The 14,873-nt window shown below is 41.6% G+C and overlaps 2 protein-coding genes across 2 annotated transcripts in view; both read right to left on the bottom strand.

Annotated features, from left to right (window-relative positions):
* Positions 1-9,242: 9,242 nt before the first annotated feature.
* Positions 9,243-11,423, bottom strand: RSC1A1 (regulator of solute carriers 1). The gene has a single exon (XM_025381303.1). It carries the CDS (start codon positions 11,404-11,406, stop codon positions 9,550-9,552), a length of 1,857 nt encoding a protein of 618 aa, XP_025237088.1. The 5' UTR covers positions 11,407-11,423; the 3' UTR covers positions 9,243-9,549.
* DDI2 (DNA damage inducible 1 homolog 2) overlaps positions 10,215-14,873 on the bottom strand; it is a 44,016-nt gene continuing 39,357 nt past the window's right edge. Inside the window, exons 9-10 of the mRNA XM_025381313.1 lie at positions 14,614-14,676; positions 10,215-11,438 (exon numbers count right to left, since the gene is read on the bottom strand). Of these exons, the coding sequence (XP_025237098.1) occupies positions 14,660-14,676 (17 nt within the window). The 3' untranslated portion in view covers positions 10,215-11,438; positions 14,614-14,659. The remainder of the gene's footprint in view (positions 11,439-14,613; positions 14,677-14,873) is intronic.

Here is a 14,873-nt window from a genome sequence, read left to right as displayed (position 1 = left end):
CTGGAGTGCAGTGGCCGGATCTCAGCTCACTGCAAGCTCCGCCTCCCGGGTTCACGCCATTCTCCTGCCTCAGCCTCCCGAGTAGCTGGGACTACAGGCGCCCGCCACCTCGCCCGGCTAGTTTTTTGTATTTTTTTAGTAGAGACGGGGTTTCACCGTGTCAGCCAGGATGGTCTCGATCTCCTGACCTCGTGATCCGCCCGTCTCGGCCTCCCAAAGTGCTGGGATTACAGGCTTGAGCCACCGCGCCCGGCCAATTTTCTGTATTTTTTTAGTAGAGACGGGGTTTCACCGTGTTAGCCAGGATGGTCTCGATCTCCTGACCTCATGATCCGCCTGCCTCAGCCTCCCAAAGTGCTGGGATTACAGGCTTGAGCCACCACACCCGGCCCAATTTTTGTATTTTTAGTAGAGATGGGGTTTCACCATGTTGGCCAGGCTGGTCTTGAACTCCTGACCTTGTGATCCGCCCACCTCGGCCTCCCAAAGTGCTGGGATTACAGGCGTGAACCACTGTGCCTGGTCTAGAATTTTTAATAAACTCCTTCATAATGTCTGTTCAGCACGATTTTTGTTTTTGAGACGGAGTCTTGCTCTGTCACCAGGCTGTAGGGCAGTGGCACGATCTCAGCTCACTGCAACCTCCGACTCCCAGGTTCAAGCAATTTTCCTGCCTCAGCCTCCCGAGTAGCTGGGATTACAGGCATGCTCCACCACCCTCAGCTAATTTTTCTATTTTTAGAAGAGACGGGGTTTTGCCATGTTGGCCAGGATGGTCTCGATCTCCTGACCTCGTGATCCGTCCATCTCAGCCTCCTAGTGCTGGGATTACAGGTGTGAGCCACAGCGCCCAGCCTGTTCAGCATGATTTTCTAATTGTTGGGGCCAGTGACAGCTCCATTTCCCATTTCCTTTTCCAACTGAGATTTGCTACTACAGTTATTCTATCCCAGCTCTATCACTGGGTATGGGGTAGAAACAGGTAACTTATCTCCAAGTTCAGAGTTTGCCAGACCTTAAGGGGCCACAACGAAGACGTGGAAGAAGAGGCGGCATCAGGGGACTCTGGACGTTGAGGTCAATGGATTGCCTCGGTGGGATTTGGGGCCATCTCCTTTGGTGAAAAGGTATGTGTGGTCTCTGTGTAAGTCGACATTGGAGGACTGCTTAGCCAGCCAACTATCTGTACCCCTCATCTGCCTGGACATCTATTTCACAGCCCACCTTGCCTCTGGTATGGTCATGTGACTAGTTCCAGCCAGTGAGTGTGGGCAGAGGTGTCATGCACACCACTTCCAGGCCTGGTACATAAAACGTCTTTCCCTGGTGTACCAGCTGGATGCTGACGTCCAAGGCAATCTTGGAAACCACATGTTGAAAAAGGCAGAATCCTGGTAGCCTGGAACCTACATGGGGCAAAGCCCTTTCCCTACATCAGTCTATTAGACAAAGCACTTGACTTCTGCAAATTCCATGTAGCATCCGCAAATCCCTTAAGTGATACAGTGAATACCAGAATCACATCTCATTAGCATGTACTTTGTGCCAGGTGTTCTAAGCACTTCATATGATTAACTCATTTAAGCCTCATAATCTCTGATGGTCCCCATTTAACAAGTGAAGAAACTCAAGCACAGAAAGGTTAGGTAACTTACCCAGTCATAGAAACCAGTAAGTGGCAACGCTCAAACCCAAGCAGCCTTGCTCTATTCTTGGCCACCATACACTATTGCTATTGTTATAATTGAGACAGGGTCTTGCTGTTGCCCAGGCTGGAGTGCAGTGGCATGACCTCAGCTCACTGCAACCTCCGCTTTCCGGACTCAAGCAATCCTCTCACCTCAGCCTCCTGAGTAGTGGGGACCACAGGTGCATGCCACCACGTCCCGCTTTTTTAAATAGAGATGGAGTTTTGCCATGGTGGCCAGGCTGGTCTTGAAGTGATCTGCCCATCTCAGCCTCCCAAAGTGCTGGGAATACAGGTGGGAGCCATCATGCCTGGCCCAAAATGCATACCTTTTACATCAGCAGGGAGCTGTCCTCCTGCAGTACTAATCTGGAAGTTATGTTAATGGCTCTGAGGCCCACTTCTTCTGGGGTTTGGGTACACGCCATAAATTACAATGTCTGGGTATACGCTATTTAAAGGGGTAGGGAGATAGAGACAAGGACACCACCTTGTCTAATTGAAGTGACCACCTCAATTTAAAAGAAATTGATCAAACAGAAGTCTTATGATAAAAACTTTATTGTCTTAAATATCAAATGTTTTACACACCACTTTTTCTTCAGAAAGTTCCTATTTAAAAAAAGAAAAATAAAATAAAGTGTTTTATTTAGGGCTGACTTACATTTCAGTATGTGACAAAAATTCAAACCCAAATGCATCTAGTTCACTCAGTTTCAGACAGGTCCTATGTTCAGCCCCTAAACGAATGGCACAATGCCACCAATTTTGGGATTCCTGAGTTTGGTTCCCTTAAAGTTCTCAGAGTTTTCCCAACTCTCAAAACCAAAGCATCATGGGAGTGACAGGGCCACCGGCAAGACTTTCTGCCAGTCAGCCTAGTTCTTCTTTTAAGATGCAGTAGTCTCAAAGCTTAAAGAAGTCAGAAAATCTTGCAAGATAAGAGTAACTGCAAGAACATATAAAGAAGGAAAAGAAAAGACGGGGTTTCTATTTGCTAAGATTTGCCAAACATGGCTACAAAACTGGTAAACAAACCTTTCTCAAGTGCAAAGTCCATTAGCCCAACTTGCCATGAAGATGAGATTTGGAATAAAAATGAACAAATCAATTTTTGTTGTAGATACAAAGCAAAAAAATAAAATTCAATCAATATATTGAATTTCTTTGAATTTATCACTAGAACTATTTCAAAAGGATGATCGGGGATAGAATGGAAATCTAGTCATTCAAATGGGAAGGTCTTGGATGGGTGGCATAAACTCAGAAAGCTGTGAAGATTGAGGAAAGGAAAAACAAGTCTGGTCAGCATCAGGTCATCTCAGACAGAAGGAATCAGGAAACAAATCTGCCTGCCTCTGGCAGGAAATACAGGTCTACCATTTTTAGGCCACAGACACATTCATTCAGGGTTGTGTGAAAAACTAACTCTTGTAAACAAAATTAACTTCCCATCAGAAATGCATGTTCCTAGGAAAAAAAAATACTGCAGCATGCCCCCCTTCCCAAATTAGCTAATGAAAACCTTCCTACAGAACATAAAGAAACCTAGTTCTGTATAAATTATAATAATTTTGTATTTCATGCCGCCACGGCCCCAATAATCCATAGCTGGCTTAACGTTTTTAGGTAAAAGAAACACTCTCTAACCCCCATGCCCTTGAACCGTTTTCTTAGCAGATTTCACTCTGGAAGACAGTGCCCTAAAACTTGTCAGCTGGATCCTTTCACGTTCTGCAGCCTCCAGAGGGTCTAGATTACCAATCATCAATACATAACGGATAAACTTTTGAGAACATTTTCTAACTGTAAACCTCAGGAGTCACTAGTTATGATCCAGAAATTCTACCTGTATGCTTCAGGATTACAACATATATGTGGCATTTATTTAACAGGTTAAAAAATGTGCCTTCGACGAAGCTGTCTTGTAGACAGGCCTGGTAGAGCCTCAAATGCTCCCGTCAATCCTGTCCACCAATCCCAGCCATTGCTGGTTACATGTTCTGCTCTAGATTCCCGTTTTCACAAGTTGCACCCAGCTGCTTTAAAATAGCACATCCTGCAGAACCCTCTGCTAAGTCGTGCTAGCCCAGATGGTCAGTGTTCCGGAGCAGCCGTGCTCACAAAGGGATGCGAGGATGCTGCTGCAGCACACTCCCATGTTTCTACCCTGCATGTGAGGCGGTCTGATGGATTGACTGACTGTCACTGGCGCATTTTTAGGGTCATCTTCCATTCATTTGTTGCACTTCTTTCCTGGCCATCCCCCTCTCCTCCAGCGTTGTAAATGGATTTCTCAATAACTGATCTCCTCAGGCATTTATACATGTTACATTTTTTTGTTGGTTTCTCTGATTCCATTTAAAAAAAAATTTTTTTTTTTTTTTTTTTTTTGAGACGGAGTCTCACTCTTGCCCAGGCTAGAGTCCAGTGGCGTGATCTCGGCTTACTGCAACCTCCGCTTCCTGGGTTCAAGCGATTCTTCTGCCTCAGTTTCCTGAGTAGCTGGGACTACAGGCATGTGCCACCATGCCCAACTGATTTTTTATTTTTAGTAGAGATAAGGTTTCACCATATTGGCCAGGCTGGTCTTGAACTCCTGACCTCATGATCCACCCACCTTGGCCTCCCAAAGTGCCGGGATTACAGGTGTGAGCTACCATGCCTGGCCTAAAAAATATGTATTTTTAAAGAGCTGTTTTAGACCCACAGCATCTGATTCCATTGTAAGCCTGATTTTCCCAGTCTGCTCTGAAGCAGAACCAAATAACTCTTTTAAAATAAATGCACGCTAACAGCAAAAATAGATGTTGCTTTTAAAATTTGTTTCACGTCTCCCTTCTAGACTGAAAGCTTCACAAGGGTAGGGTTCCAATCTGTTTTACTTACCCCTGAATCCCCAGAGTTCACCGGTGCCTCACACACAGGCACTCAATATTTGATGAATGAATCAAAGTAGCAAGGAATTCTTGTTCAAAGACTCATGTTGCATAGCCTTCAAAAGGAACCAATTTCCTTTCAAATATGTAAGATTTTCTTGAACTTTTCTCTCCCTTAACCAGCACAACACTGATAGTACAACAAAGAACATAAACATCTAAAAACTGTTTTTGGTGATGCAAAAATCCCTATTATAATCCTAGCACTGTGGAAATCTAATGATCTGATGCAGGATAATTGTGAAATCAACTCAGTCAAGGTAAGCCTGAGGACCACTCTGTGTGCCCTCCATCTCCAGGAGAGCTATTTTCAAACTTTCCCCTAATATTCTTCTCATTCCCCACCAAAATTTGATGCCTCTGCTATTCAGAGAAACTAAGGCACAAAAGAAAATCAAGCACATCGAAGGTTCACTCCTAAGTTCATTCAATGAACTCCTAGTAACACCTACTGAGGAATCACTAAGGTGTAAAACTTGAACCATTATTTTACATTTCCAGTTCTCAAGGACAGGCTTTGAATTTACTTTGTTAAGAGGAATTAGCAATTCAAGAAAAAAAAAAAAAAGCTTTTATTTTCTGTACCTCCTAACACAAAAGGTAACATTCATCTTCTAGGAAGGGAAACTCTTGATAACTCTGTGTCTTTCTAGGTCAGCCACAGACTACACTAAGTCACCAAATCCAAAGGGGAAATTTGGCTTTTTGGTGTTTGTGCTAGAGAACAGTAGAATGTATAATCTGGCCAGCTTCTCTTGGGACACACTGCCAGTGGTAACAGGTTTCAAATATGCAGCAGTTCAATCATCCTGCTCACCCTCACCACAGATGGCAAACAGGTAGGAAAAGGCCATTGCAATGCCCTGCAGCTTTTCTAGCTGATGATTTGCAAGGCTGTTTGCTATCTATATATATATATATTTATATATGTGACAGGATAAAAGCCACCATAAGTGAAGAGTACGTCTGTAGATATAAAAATCCCTTGCTTTTAAATCTATATAAAATTAACTATATTTGTCAATCACCATATGTATATGCTAGCTTACATATATATATATATATATATATATATAGACATGAGCTTGACAGTTAACCTAAATTTTTATGGCTTTCACTGGAGATAGAAAGCTGTAGTAAGACAACCAGCAAATTCCACATTAACTGGTTATCATAAAATCAGTGGCACAAAGCCTTGTATTCCATTTCTATGTACCCTCTTGCTAGAGACATGCTTTGGGAAAAACACACAGGGTTGTGTCTCCCTTTAGTGCATATGGAGACAGGGAGCTCTAGAAGATGTGGGTTGCAAGGCAGAAGAGTTTTAACACATGCACTCACCATCTCTCCAGCTTCCTTTGCCAAGCAACTGGTTATCTTTTTTTTTTGAGATGGAGTTTTGCTCCTGTTGCCCAGGCTGGAGGGCAAGCAATGGCGTGATCTTACTGCAACCTCCGCTTCCCAGGTTCAAGCGATTCTCCTGCCTCAGCCTCCTGAGTAGCTGGAATTACAGGCATGCACCACCACGCCCAGCTAATTTTTAAATTTTCAGTAGAGACGGAGTTTCACCATGTTGGCCAGGCCCGTCTCAGACTCCTGACCTCAGGTGATCCACCTGCCTTGGCCTCCCAAAGTGCTGGGATTACAGGCGTGAGCCGCCGCGCCCAGCTGCAACTGGTTATCTTTATGTGTTAATAGCTGAAGCCCAAACTGTGAGATGAAGGCTACTGGCTGTCTGGAGCCCTGAACAGGTATGGAAATAATTCTTAACAGCATCAGTGACCAAAATCTATAACCTATGTAAAGCTGCTGTCTAGTTACTAAGCACATCTTTCTGCTCAGGAACCAACTTCAGGGAAATGGCACAAATTACACAGGAAAATCTCTCTTTGGTGAAGAAACAGAGACCACCCTTGCAGTAAGTGCTGACCGCAAAACTGCCCGCTACTTGTTATGGTAAAGGAGCTGTCCAGTAAAGGTGCCCATTACTGGTTATTACTGTTGGCAACCAGAATTCACAAGGATTTGATTGTATTCTTAGAAGTTAACCCATAATTTCTGCATTTTTGGAGCTCTTAATTGAATAAAAGCTGACAATGAAGGTCCGCTATTGTAATGCTCCTTAATATACCCTTTGCATTCTAGAGCTGCTACATTTAAGTCATCCAAAATATTAATAGTGTCAACAGCTTCTTTTTTTTTTTTTTTTTTTTTGGTGAGACACAGTCTCACTCTGCCACCCACGCTGGAGTGCAGTGGCGCAATCTCAGCTCACTGCAACCTCCATCTCCCAGGTTCAAGCAATTCTCCTGCCTCAGTCTCCCAAGTAGCTGGGATTACAGGCGTGTGCCACAACGCCCAGCTAATTTTTTGTATTTTTAGTAGAGACGAGGTTTCACCGTGTTGGCCAAACAGCTTAATTTTTATAAAAATGATGGGCAAGATGATTTTAAAAATCAAAAGCAATTATACATTGGGCTTTATGTAGTCCCAGCTACTTAGAAGGATGAGGTGGAAGAATTGCTTGAGCCCCAGAGTTTGAGTCCAGCCTGGGCAACACTGCAAGACCCCATATCAAAAATAAAATGATGGAAGGGACAAGGATATTTGGCAAGTGGGTTAAGCTCATTCAAAGTATTCCTAACAGGAATTCATGTACAACTATAGATCTATTCCTAAAAATAAATATACATATACATACACAAAAAGCTATCCTAATGAAATCTTTCCCCGACTGATATTACATATTCCACCTGGAACTGTTTCCCACATCTCCAAGGTTCGTCCTGCTTATACGGAAGGTCCTTTAGGAGGGAGTCTATTGTCATCATTAAGTTCCCCGACCCTTCCCACCCCGTGGTTCCAAAGATTTATAAGCTTAGAATACATTCCCAAACCACCACCCATAAAGCAAATACAGGGTCCCATTGCATTGCTACTATATTTTGCATCAATCATAGCACCAACTATTTAATTACAATCACAGCTTTAAGTCAGTTGACAGAAATCCTATGAGCAGTTTCCTAGTGCATCGTACATCTTTGGTGTAGGGCAGGCAAAAGGGTCTACAATGTGCAGCTGTCTAAAAGAACATCTTAAAGACAGCCTGGCTGACCTGCTGTTCTTAGCGCCCTCTGAAAAGCAGTAAACTACAACTCCTTCTGTCAACCATTGCCTAACTACATAAAGGATCATGATGAATCTACGTGACTTGCCATCCCGTCACTAAGGTCTTGTAACATACATACAAACATCATAGCAAAAGGAAAGAAAGAAGTTGGATGGGGTAGAAAAAAAGGTCTCTAAGTGCCCCTAAATTAAAATTTCAAAAACTCCTGAGATATGAGCCTCCATTTTGATTGTGCTCAATGACTTAAAATTTGATGAAACGAACAAGCTTACAAAGAGTCAGACTTCAGACAACATCATTTAACACTAAGTTGAGAAATCACTCTTTCGAAGCGTCTGTTTCAAACATGTTACAAACTATAATCTAGAATCAGAAATTATGAATCTCAAAATTCTTTTCAATAAAACCAAGATTTCAGATTCCTGCTAGGTACCCAAGAGAGCAGTCTGCCAGGAAAGAATGATCTAAAACCTATCCAGTAGGGTTATTGCACAGTGGGGCCCACAGGACGATGGTTTCCAAGGGCTAGTCCTTATATAAAAAAAGGCCACAATAAATACATCTATATATTATGCCCCACTCTAACTTGACATGGTAAACACAAATATGATGAATTTTGCTTAAAAAAGAAACTCCTGAGGAAAGAAAAAGATGGGAAACTCTACCAAGGCCACTTAAGTCAGAAACTGTAATTACTATTACCACTGCCACAAAGGACACTCTCCAAATTGACTGACCATTCCAAGCACCAAGATAACTAGTGACAAGGTTACCACACTTCAGTATCTCACTCAGATTACAGCTCGCACTGAGCGTTTAAAGAACTTCCTGGCAGAAGATGAATCTAGAAAGGAAATAAGCTGCTGGCGATCAATCCATTCCCGAACTTAAGTCCATCATTAGTCATTAAGGGTTGAGGTGTTATCAGAGAGATGCTAGCAAACCCAAACTCTAGCAAATTCCAGTGTTTAGGCTATTATTTTTCCCTCACAGTTCTTGACATCTGCAAATGGAATTATGGTTGTTCTGTTCTTTTAAAAATCTGGATAGCACCATGTTTCACTCTCGTTGTAACTGCCCCACAATATGCCATCCAACGTAATAAGGATTCATGGCAATCCACGCAGCAGCCTGCGATGCACAAAGGAGCCCAAGATTTAAACCCTCCTGTTCACCCTATTAAAATGTCAAATCCTAAGCACACAAATAAAAACATACCACTCTACGATAAGGTATTCAATTATTCTCCAATTTCCTGTTATAATTAATGATTCATGATACACAGAGTGCTGGGTAGAATTCCAAACACCAAACTATGTGGTCAAAAGTTTCTAAATTGACAACTGAGCCAGCAAGCCACACCTTGCCATCAGCACAGACACACACAGTATGGAGAGTTAATCTGTTTTTAGCTGGATGGGTAGTGGGATTTCTCATGGCTTTTGCTTTTCAAAGCATTTACTCTCATTCTAAAACAGTATGCTATACACAAAACCATCCGTTTTATTCCAGGATACATCTTAATGAGAATAAAAAGCTTTTGTATGCACATACTGCCAATACATTTAAAAAGGCCTAAATTTTAACAAGTAGGATAGACAAATTCATCGGACAAGAGATCATAAATTACTTTGGCCGAAAAAAATCTTTAAAAAAAATCTGGCTCAACATTCTGCTTGCAGGTCTCTACATATACTGTATATGTGGTGAGTGTGTATGTGTGTGTGTGTATAGAGAGAGAGCTTTCTTTTGTTTAAAGGGAATGGACAACAGTCTAGCCCACTTTCCCATAGTCATGTAGGAACTACGATGTTTTTTGCGAGCAAAACAAGAAGTGCAAGGTCTGCATTCCCACCAACTCGATGCAAAGCTCCAAGAGCTTCCTGCAAAGTAAAGCCAGCACGGAGAATCCGGTCAATATCTGCAGCAGGAAAAATCAATGGTGGAAGAATGGCAGGACTTGATGATGGATGGCTGGTAGGTGGTTCATATTCAAGTAACAGCCTCGAAGCTTCAGGACAGACATTTTCTGTGGTTTCCGGCCTGTCTGTTACTGAATTCTGTATGCCCTGACCTAAGTCTTTAACCAATATGAAATTGGATGACAAAGACTTAGTTTGCTCAGAAGTCTGATTGAGTGCATCCTCCTCACCTGCTAAAAGTTTGGGTGAAATTTCTACACCTAAGGTGCAGTGTAACTGATCAGATGTTTTAGCTGAGGTTACAGTGACAGAACTGTTCTTGTTTATGGATTCCCTCGATTTGGGGACACCTTCCTCATCAGTTGACAGACCATCACCTAGACTCCTGAAGTTTCCACTTTCTACAGCTTCTATTCCAGTGTCAGATGAAGTAACTGTTAATTTTTCTGTCTTCATTGATACAGATACGGTCTGATGAAAGGAGACTTGTGGACACTGTTCAGTCCCGGTAAGATGCTCATTTTGGGTCCATCTTTCAGAAAGGTCTTTAATACTGGTTTGGCCCTCAGCTATGGTTTCTGATTGAAAGATTACTTCTTCAGATGTATTTTCTGAAGCTGGTTTACTGCTAACAACCAAAAGTTCATGAAGTTCTTTCAAGGCGGCCGTTATAGATGAACAAGATTCTTCTGCTGACTCCACAGAGGGCTGACAACTGCCACAGAGACTTGGAGAGGAGGAGCAATGGCCATATTCTTTATTTGTTCCAGATATTTCAACATTAGTTTCTGGGGACTGTAAATCCTGAGTGGAAATGGAATCATTCAAAATTTCAGATGAAGGGTTACATTTTGATGTTTCTACTTCCATCAAGGGATTATCTAAAGTGAGATCCAATGCACCAATGTTCTTGACATTGGCATTCTGCCTGCCTGTTGAATTAAGCACAGTAACTAGGGACTGTTCAGCTATATCTATTTCCATAAGTGTTTCTGAATTGGAGCAGCCACTGCATCCTGAAAGTGGAATACTTTTCTTCGTACTCGGAAGATCCACATTCTGTGGGAGCCCATTTCCTTTCATCGTAGCTTCCAAATCAACAATTTTGTGTTGATTCTGTTGCCTTTCTTCAGGAAGCTCAAGGTCCCCTATGTTACAAAGATATTCTCGGTCATGTGAAGCTTTTTGTTGTGCAACCTCATACTGTTCATTCCCTGCTTGTTCGTGCTGCTGAGGGTCACTCACTTGACTCAGGTTATGATTTTCTGGATGCCAATCCTTTTCACCTAGAAACATCTGTGGTTCATGCATCCTAGTAGATGTTACAGATAAACTAGCTTCCTGTCTTGTATGGAGATGAAATTTGAGGCCCTGGGTGCTTCTTTCAGCAGATTTCTCCAGATTACCTGCAACAGTTGTTTCTTCGGATGAATTCTGCATAGGTATAGCTGGACTCTGATCTGTTGGAGCATGGTCTGCTGAGGAAGCATGATCAGAAAGATCTTGTAAAGAAAGATGTTCTTTCTTTTTAGAGTTTATCTGGAATTCAGCTGAAGCCTTCAAAGCCTTCACAGCTTTAGGTTCAATGCTATCTGGGTCACTGGGCTTGATAGGGCAGACTGAAGCAGAGACAGAGCGAGCAAGACTCATAGGATTACCATTATCAGGACTCTGTCCTAAAGAATGGGCTGGATGGTTAAACCCATCTGAAGTTGGTAATGATGACATTCCCAGTGAGGTAGATTCTTTACCGCTTTTCTCTATATGGAACACAGGGGAAAGGAAAAATATTAATTAGCAGGTAACTAACGCCACTAAATTACCAGAGGATACAAATCTAAATAGGGCAGAATAAAATAAGGTCCTCAAACTCGAGTTTCTCTTATACAAATATAAATGATTTTAAAATTACTTTCTCATTGTGGTAGACAATCACAACATCAGAATAAGAGGTAGATGTGTTCTTAATAAAATATGCACACTGTAATTCAATGTGATTAAGTACCATTAACATGCATTCACAAAATGGCGGGGTTAGTGCTCAGGACTGAAGGACATTTATGTTTCTTTATTCCCTAGTCTAGTCTACAACTCTAGAATAGTTTCTCCAAGTGTATTTTTTTCACCACTTGCCCTAAAACTACCAGGGATGCTTGTGATGTATGCAGACACTGGGGTACCATACTTGAGAGTAAATCCAGGAATGTGCATTTTCAATAAGCTCCTTGGGTGATTCTTAAGGATATTACAAATCGTGAGAATCTTTGCACCAGAATGATTCTCATGCTAATGCACTTTTTTGTAAGTTTCAATTGTGAACACTGAGGTTACAAATGAGAAGTCTAAAACCAGGTATACCTGGACAGAGAGGGAATTATAAAGAGAAATAAGAAATAACATAATGATTGGGGACACAGAAGCAAATGTTCTATTTTATTTCTAGCCAAGCTTTCCAAAAATCATGGTAAAACTGGGTGAGCATCTGACTCAGAGTACAAAAGTAAACGAATGATCAGCAGATTAAATCACAATCATCATCCTACCAAATAATACAACTTTAAAGGCTTGTAAATTTTTATCACATTAATAGTGTGCAACTAAGTTAAGAATACTTAAGTATTTTAAAGAAAGGGGAATGTGGAGGGAGATGGTTCATTAATAGTTTTTCAATTGGCAATGACTATTTAAATTCATTGCTACTTAATGGCCACCAAAACAAGATGGCAGTCTAAAACACTAGCTCAGTGTAAGCATCATAATGATATCATTAAACATCAGTTCCAGCTCTTCTTTTGCCACTGATTCAGTTAAAAATTGACCTCTATGCACGTAAGATTTTTTTTTTTTTTTTTGAGACGGAGTTTCGCTCTTGTTGCCCAGGCAGAAGTGCAATGGTGCCATCTCAGCTCACTGCAACCTCCGCCTCCCAGGTTCAAGCAATTCTCCTGCCTCAGCCTCCCTTACACGTATGCGCCACACGCCTAATTTTGTATTTTTAGTAGAGACGGGGTTTCTCCATGTCGGTCAGCGTGGTCTCGAACTCCTGACCTCAGGTGATCCGCTTGCCTCGGCCTCCCAAAGTGCTGGGATTACAGGCGAGAGCCGCTGCGCCCGACCATTGTAAGATCTTTAATTAAAAATCAAAAAGGGCTGGGCGCAGTGGCTCATGCCTGTAATCCCAGAACTTTGGGAGGCCGAGGTAGGTGGATCACCTGAGGTCAGGAGTTCGAGAACAGCCTGGCCAACATGGTGAAACCTCATCTCTACTAAAAATACAAAAATTAGCCGGGTGTGGTGGCGGATGCCTGTAATCCCAGCTACTCGGGAGGCTGAGGCAGAAGAATCGCTTGAACCCAGGAGGGAGAGGTTGCAGTAAGCCAAGATTGTGCCACTGCACTCCAGTCTGGATGAAAGAATGAAACTCGGTCAAAAAATAATAATAATAATAATAATAATAATAATAATAAATAAAAATCAAAAGGCCAGTAACAAAAATGACTGCAAAATACAATTATTAGGGCAGATGCAACTCAAATGCTCAGTACTAAATGTTAACATCCAACAAGGGGGCTTGATCTTAAAAAGAAGCAAAGCAGTTATATTCAAATGGCTTTAAATCATTCTAATAAACTACTGGTTAACAGCACGAGAAGACAAAGCACTGTTTCAGGAAGCTATTGACTTCCCATGAAACAACCTTACCTTACTTATACTTTAGGGGTAAAAAGGAAAACTGCGCTTATCTCAGTTTAGGCTATACCCATTAGAGTCTAGAAACACAGTTATTAGTTTTTTTATTTTCATCCCACCAGATGTCTAACAGTTATTAGTTTTATTTATAAATTCCTAAGGCTGACTCTGGAAGAGGCTGAATTTTGAACTAATGTTAACAAAAACAATGCATTGTAGTGAAATATCCATGTAAGCAACATAAAGAGGTATGGTAACGGCCTTCTGGTATTTGTGTGTTAGTTATAAACAAGTGAGGTCAAGGTGAACACACCCTCAATTAATTTTGTACTAAAAAAGTTGCATATAATCCTCCCGTAGCTGAGAAGGTCAGTTTCACTAGCCTAAGTCCTAAATGAAGCGGAGGACCAGGTCAGTTTACAGAATGATAGGAAAAGAGGATGAGGACAGTGGATATCAAGAATAATTAAACGATGCCTGCTTTTAACCTATCCTTACAAGAAAAAGAAAAAGGAAAGAAAGAAGAGAAACTAAATGTTATGTATCTAATTCCAACCAGCCTGCAAACTCCTACAAAGTCTTACGATGATGGCTTAAAAGACCATCTTTCCTCCTCTTAGTCAGTCAGTCAATGTACTCGAGCTGATGTTTACCATATTTACATCAGAGGAAATGAAAGCAGAGTGCTTCCTGAAAATCTGTCAGGCCAGGGACAGAAGGAAAAGCAAAGCCTTAGCTCCTGTTGTTGTTCACAGAGTCACCCTTGACAAGTCCCCTGGCCTAAGTTTCCATTTCTTCTTTAACAAAATTAAAATTTCTAACCCTCCATAACTCCAGGTAGTTGTGTGCAGTAATGTAAAAAAATAACTTTCAGTTTTTCAGAGGAAAGGGACTTATGAAACCCATAAAAGCATAGTTATCTCCAACAACAAAGTGTTGTGATGCCAATATTCTTGACGTGATATTTATAGTAGCCAAGATGGGGCAGGTATAATAGACACTGTTTTTACTGGGATTTTCTCCCTCTCGCATGGTTCTAATAACGAATACATTTCTCAACAGGAATTTATGTTACATATGCATGTATGCATACCAAAATACAAATGCATATAGGCTAGTTGTAACCAGACTGAACAAGGTGAAATGCTGAATGACAAATGCTAACTTCCCAAACTGCTGCAGATACAGACTTTCAGATCACAGATGACAACTGGATGGAAGGCTTAACATGGTGTCTATAAATACCTGGTCTGGGGCCCACTCCAGCTGCAGTACACACACACTACATGCATCATGGCTTCTGACGCTCTGTGTGAATTAGGAAACAGACAAGCAAACTTGGGTTAACAATGCAAACCACACAGCATGCAGGGTTATAGTCTCCGTTCTTTTGTCATCTTTAAAATCAGGAACTGGTAGATTCAAAGTTGGGGGATGTTTCTGTAGTTTGGACATCCAAAATATTTGCTGGTTGCTTTCATTCTCTCACAATATACACAACAATT

The sequence above is a fragment of the Theropithecus gelada genome, chromosome 1 (genome assembly GCF_003255815.1).
Source record: "Theropithecus gelada isolate Dixy chromosome 1, Tgel_1.0, whole genome shotgun sequence".
NCBI lineage: Eukaryota > Metazoa > Chordata > Mammalia > Primates > Cercopithecidae > Theropithecus > Theropithecus gelada.
Note: the sequence above shows the minus strand (reverse complement) of the source record. Positions and strands in the feature narration are given on the sequence as shown.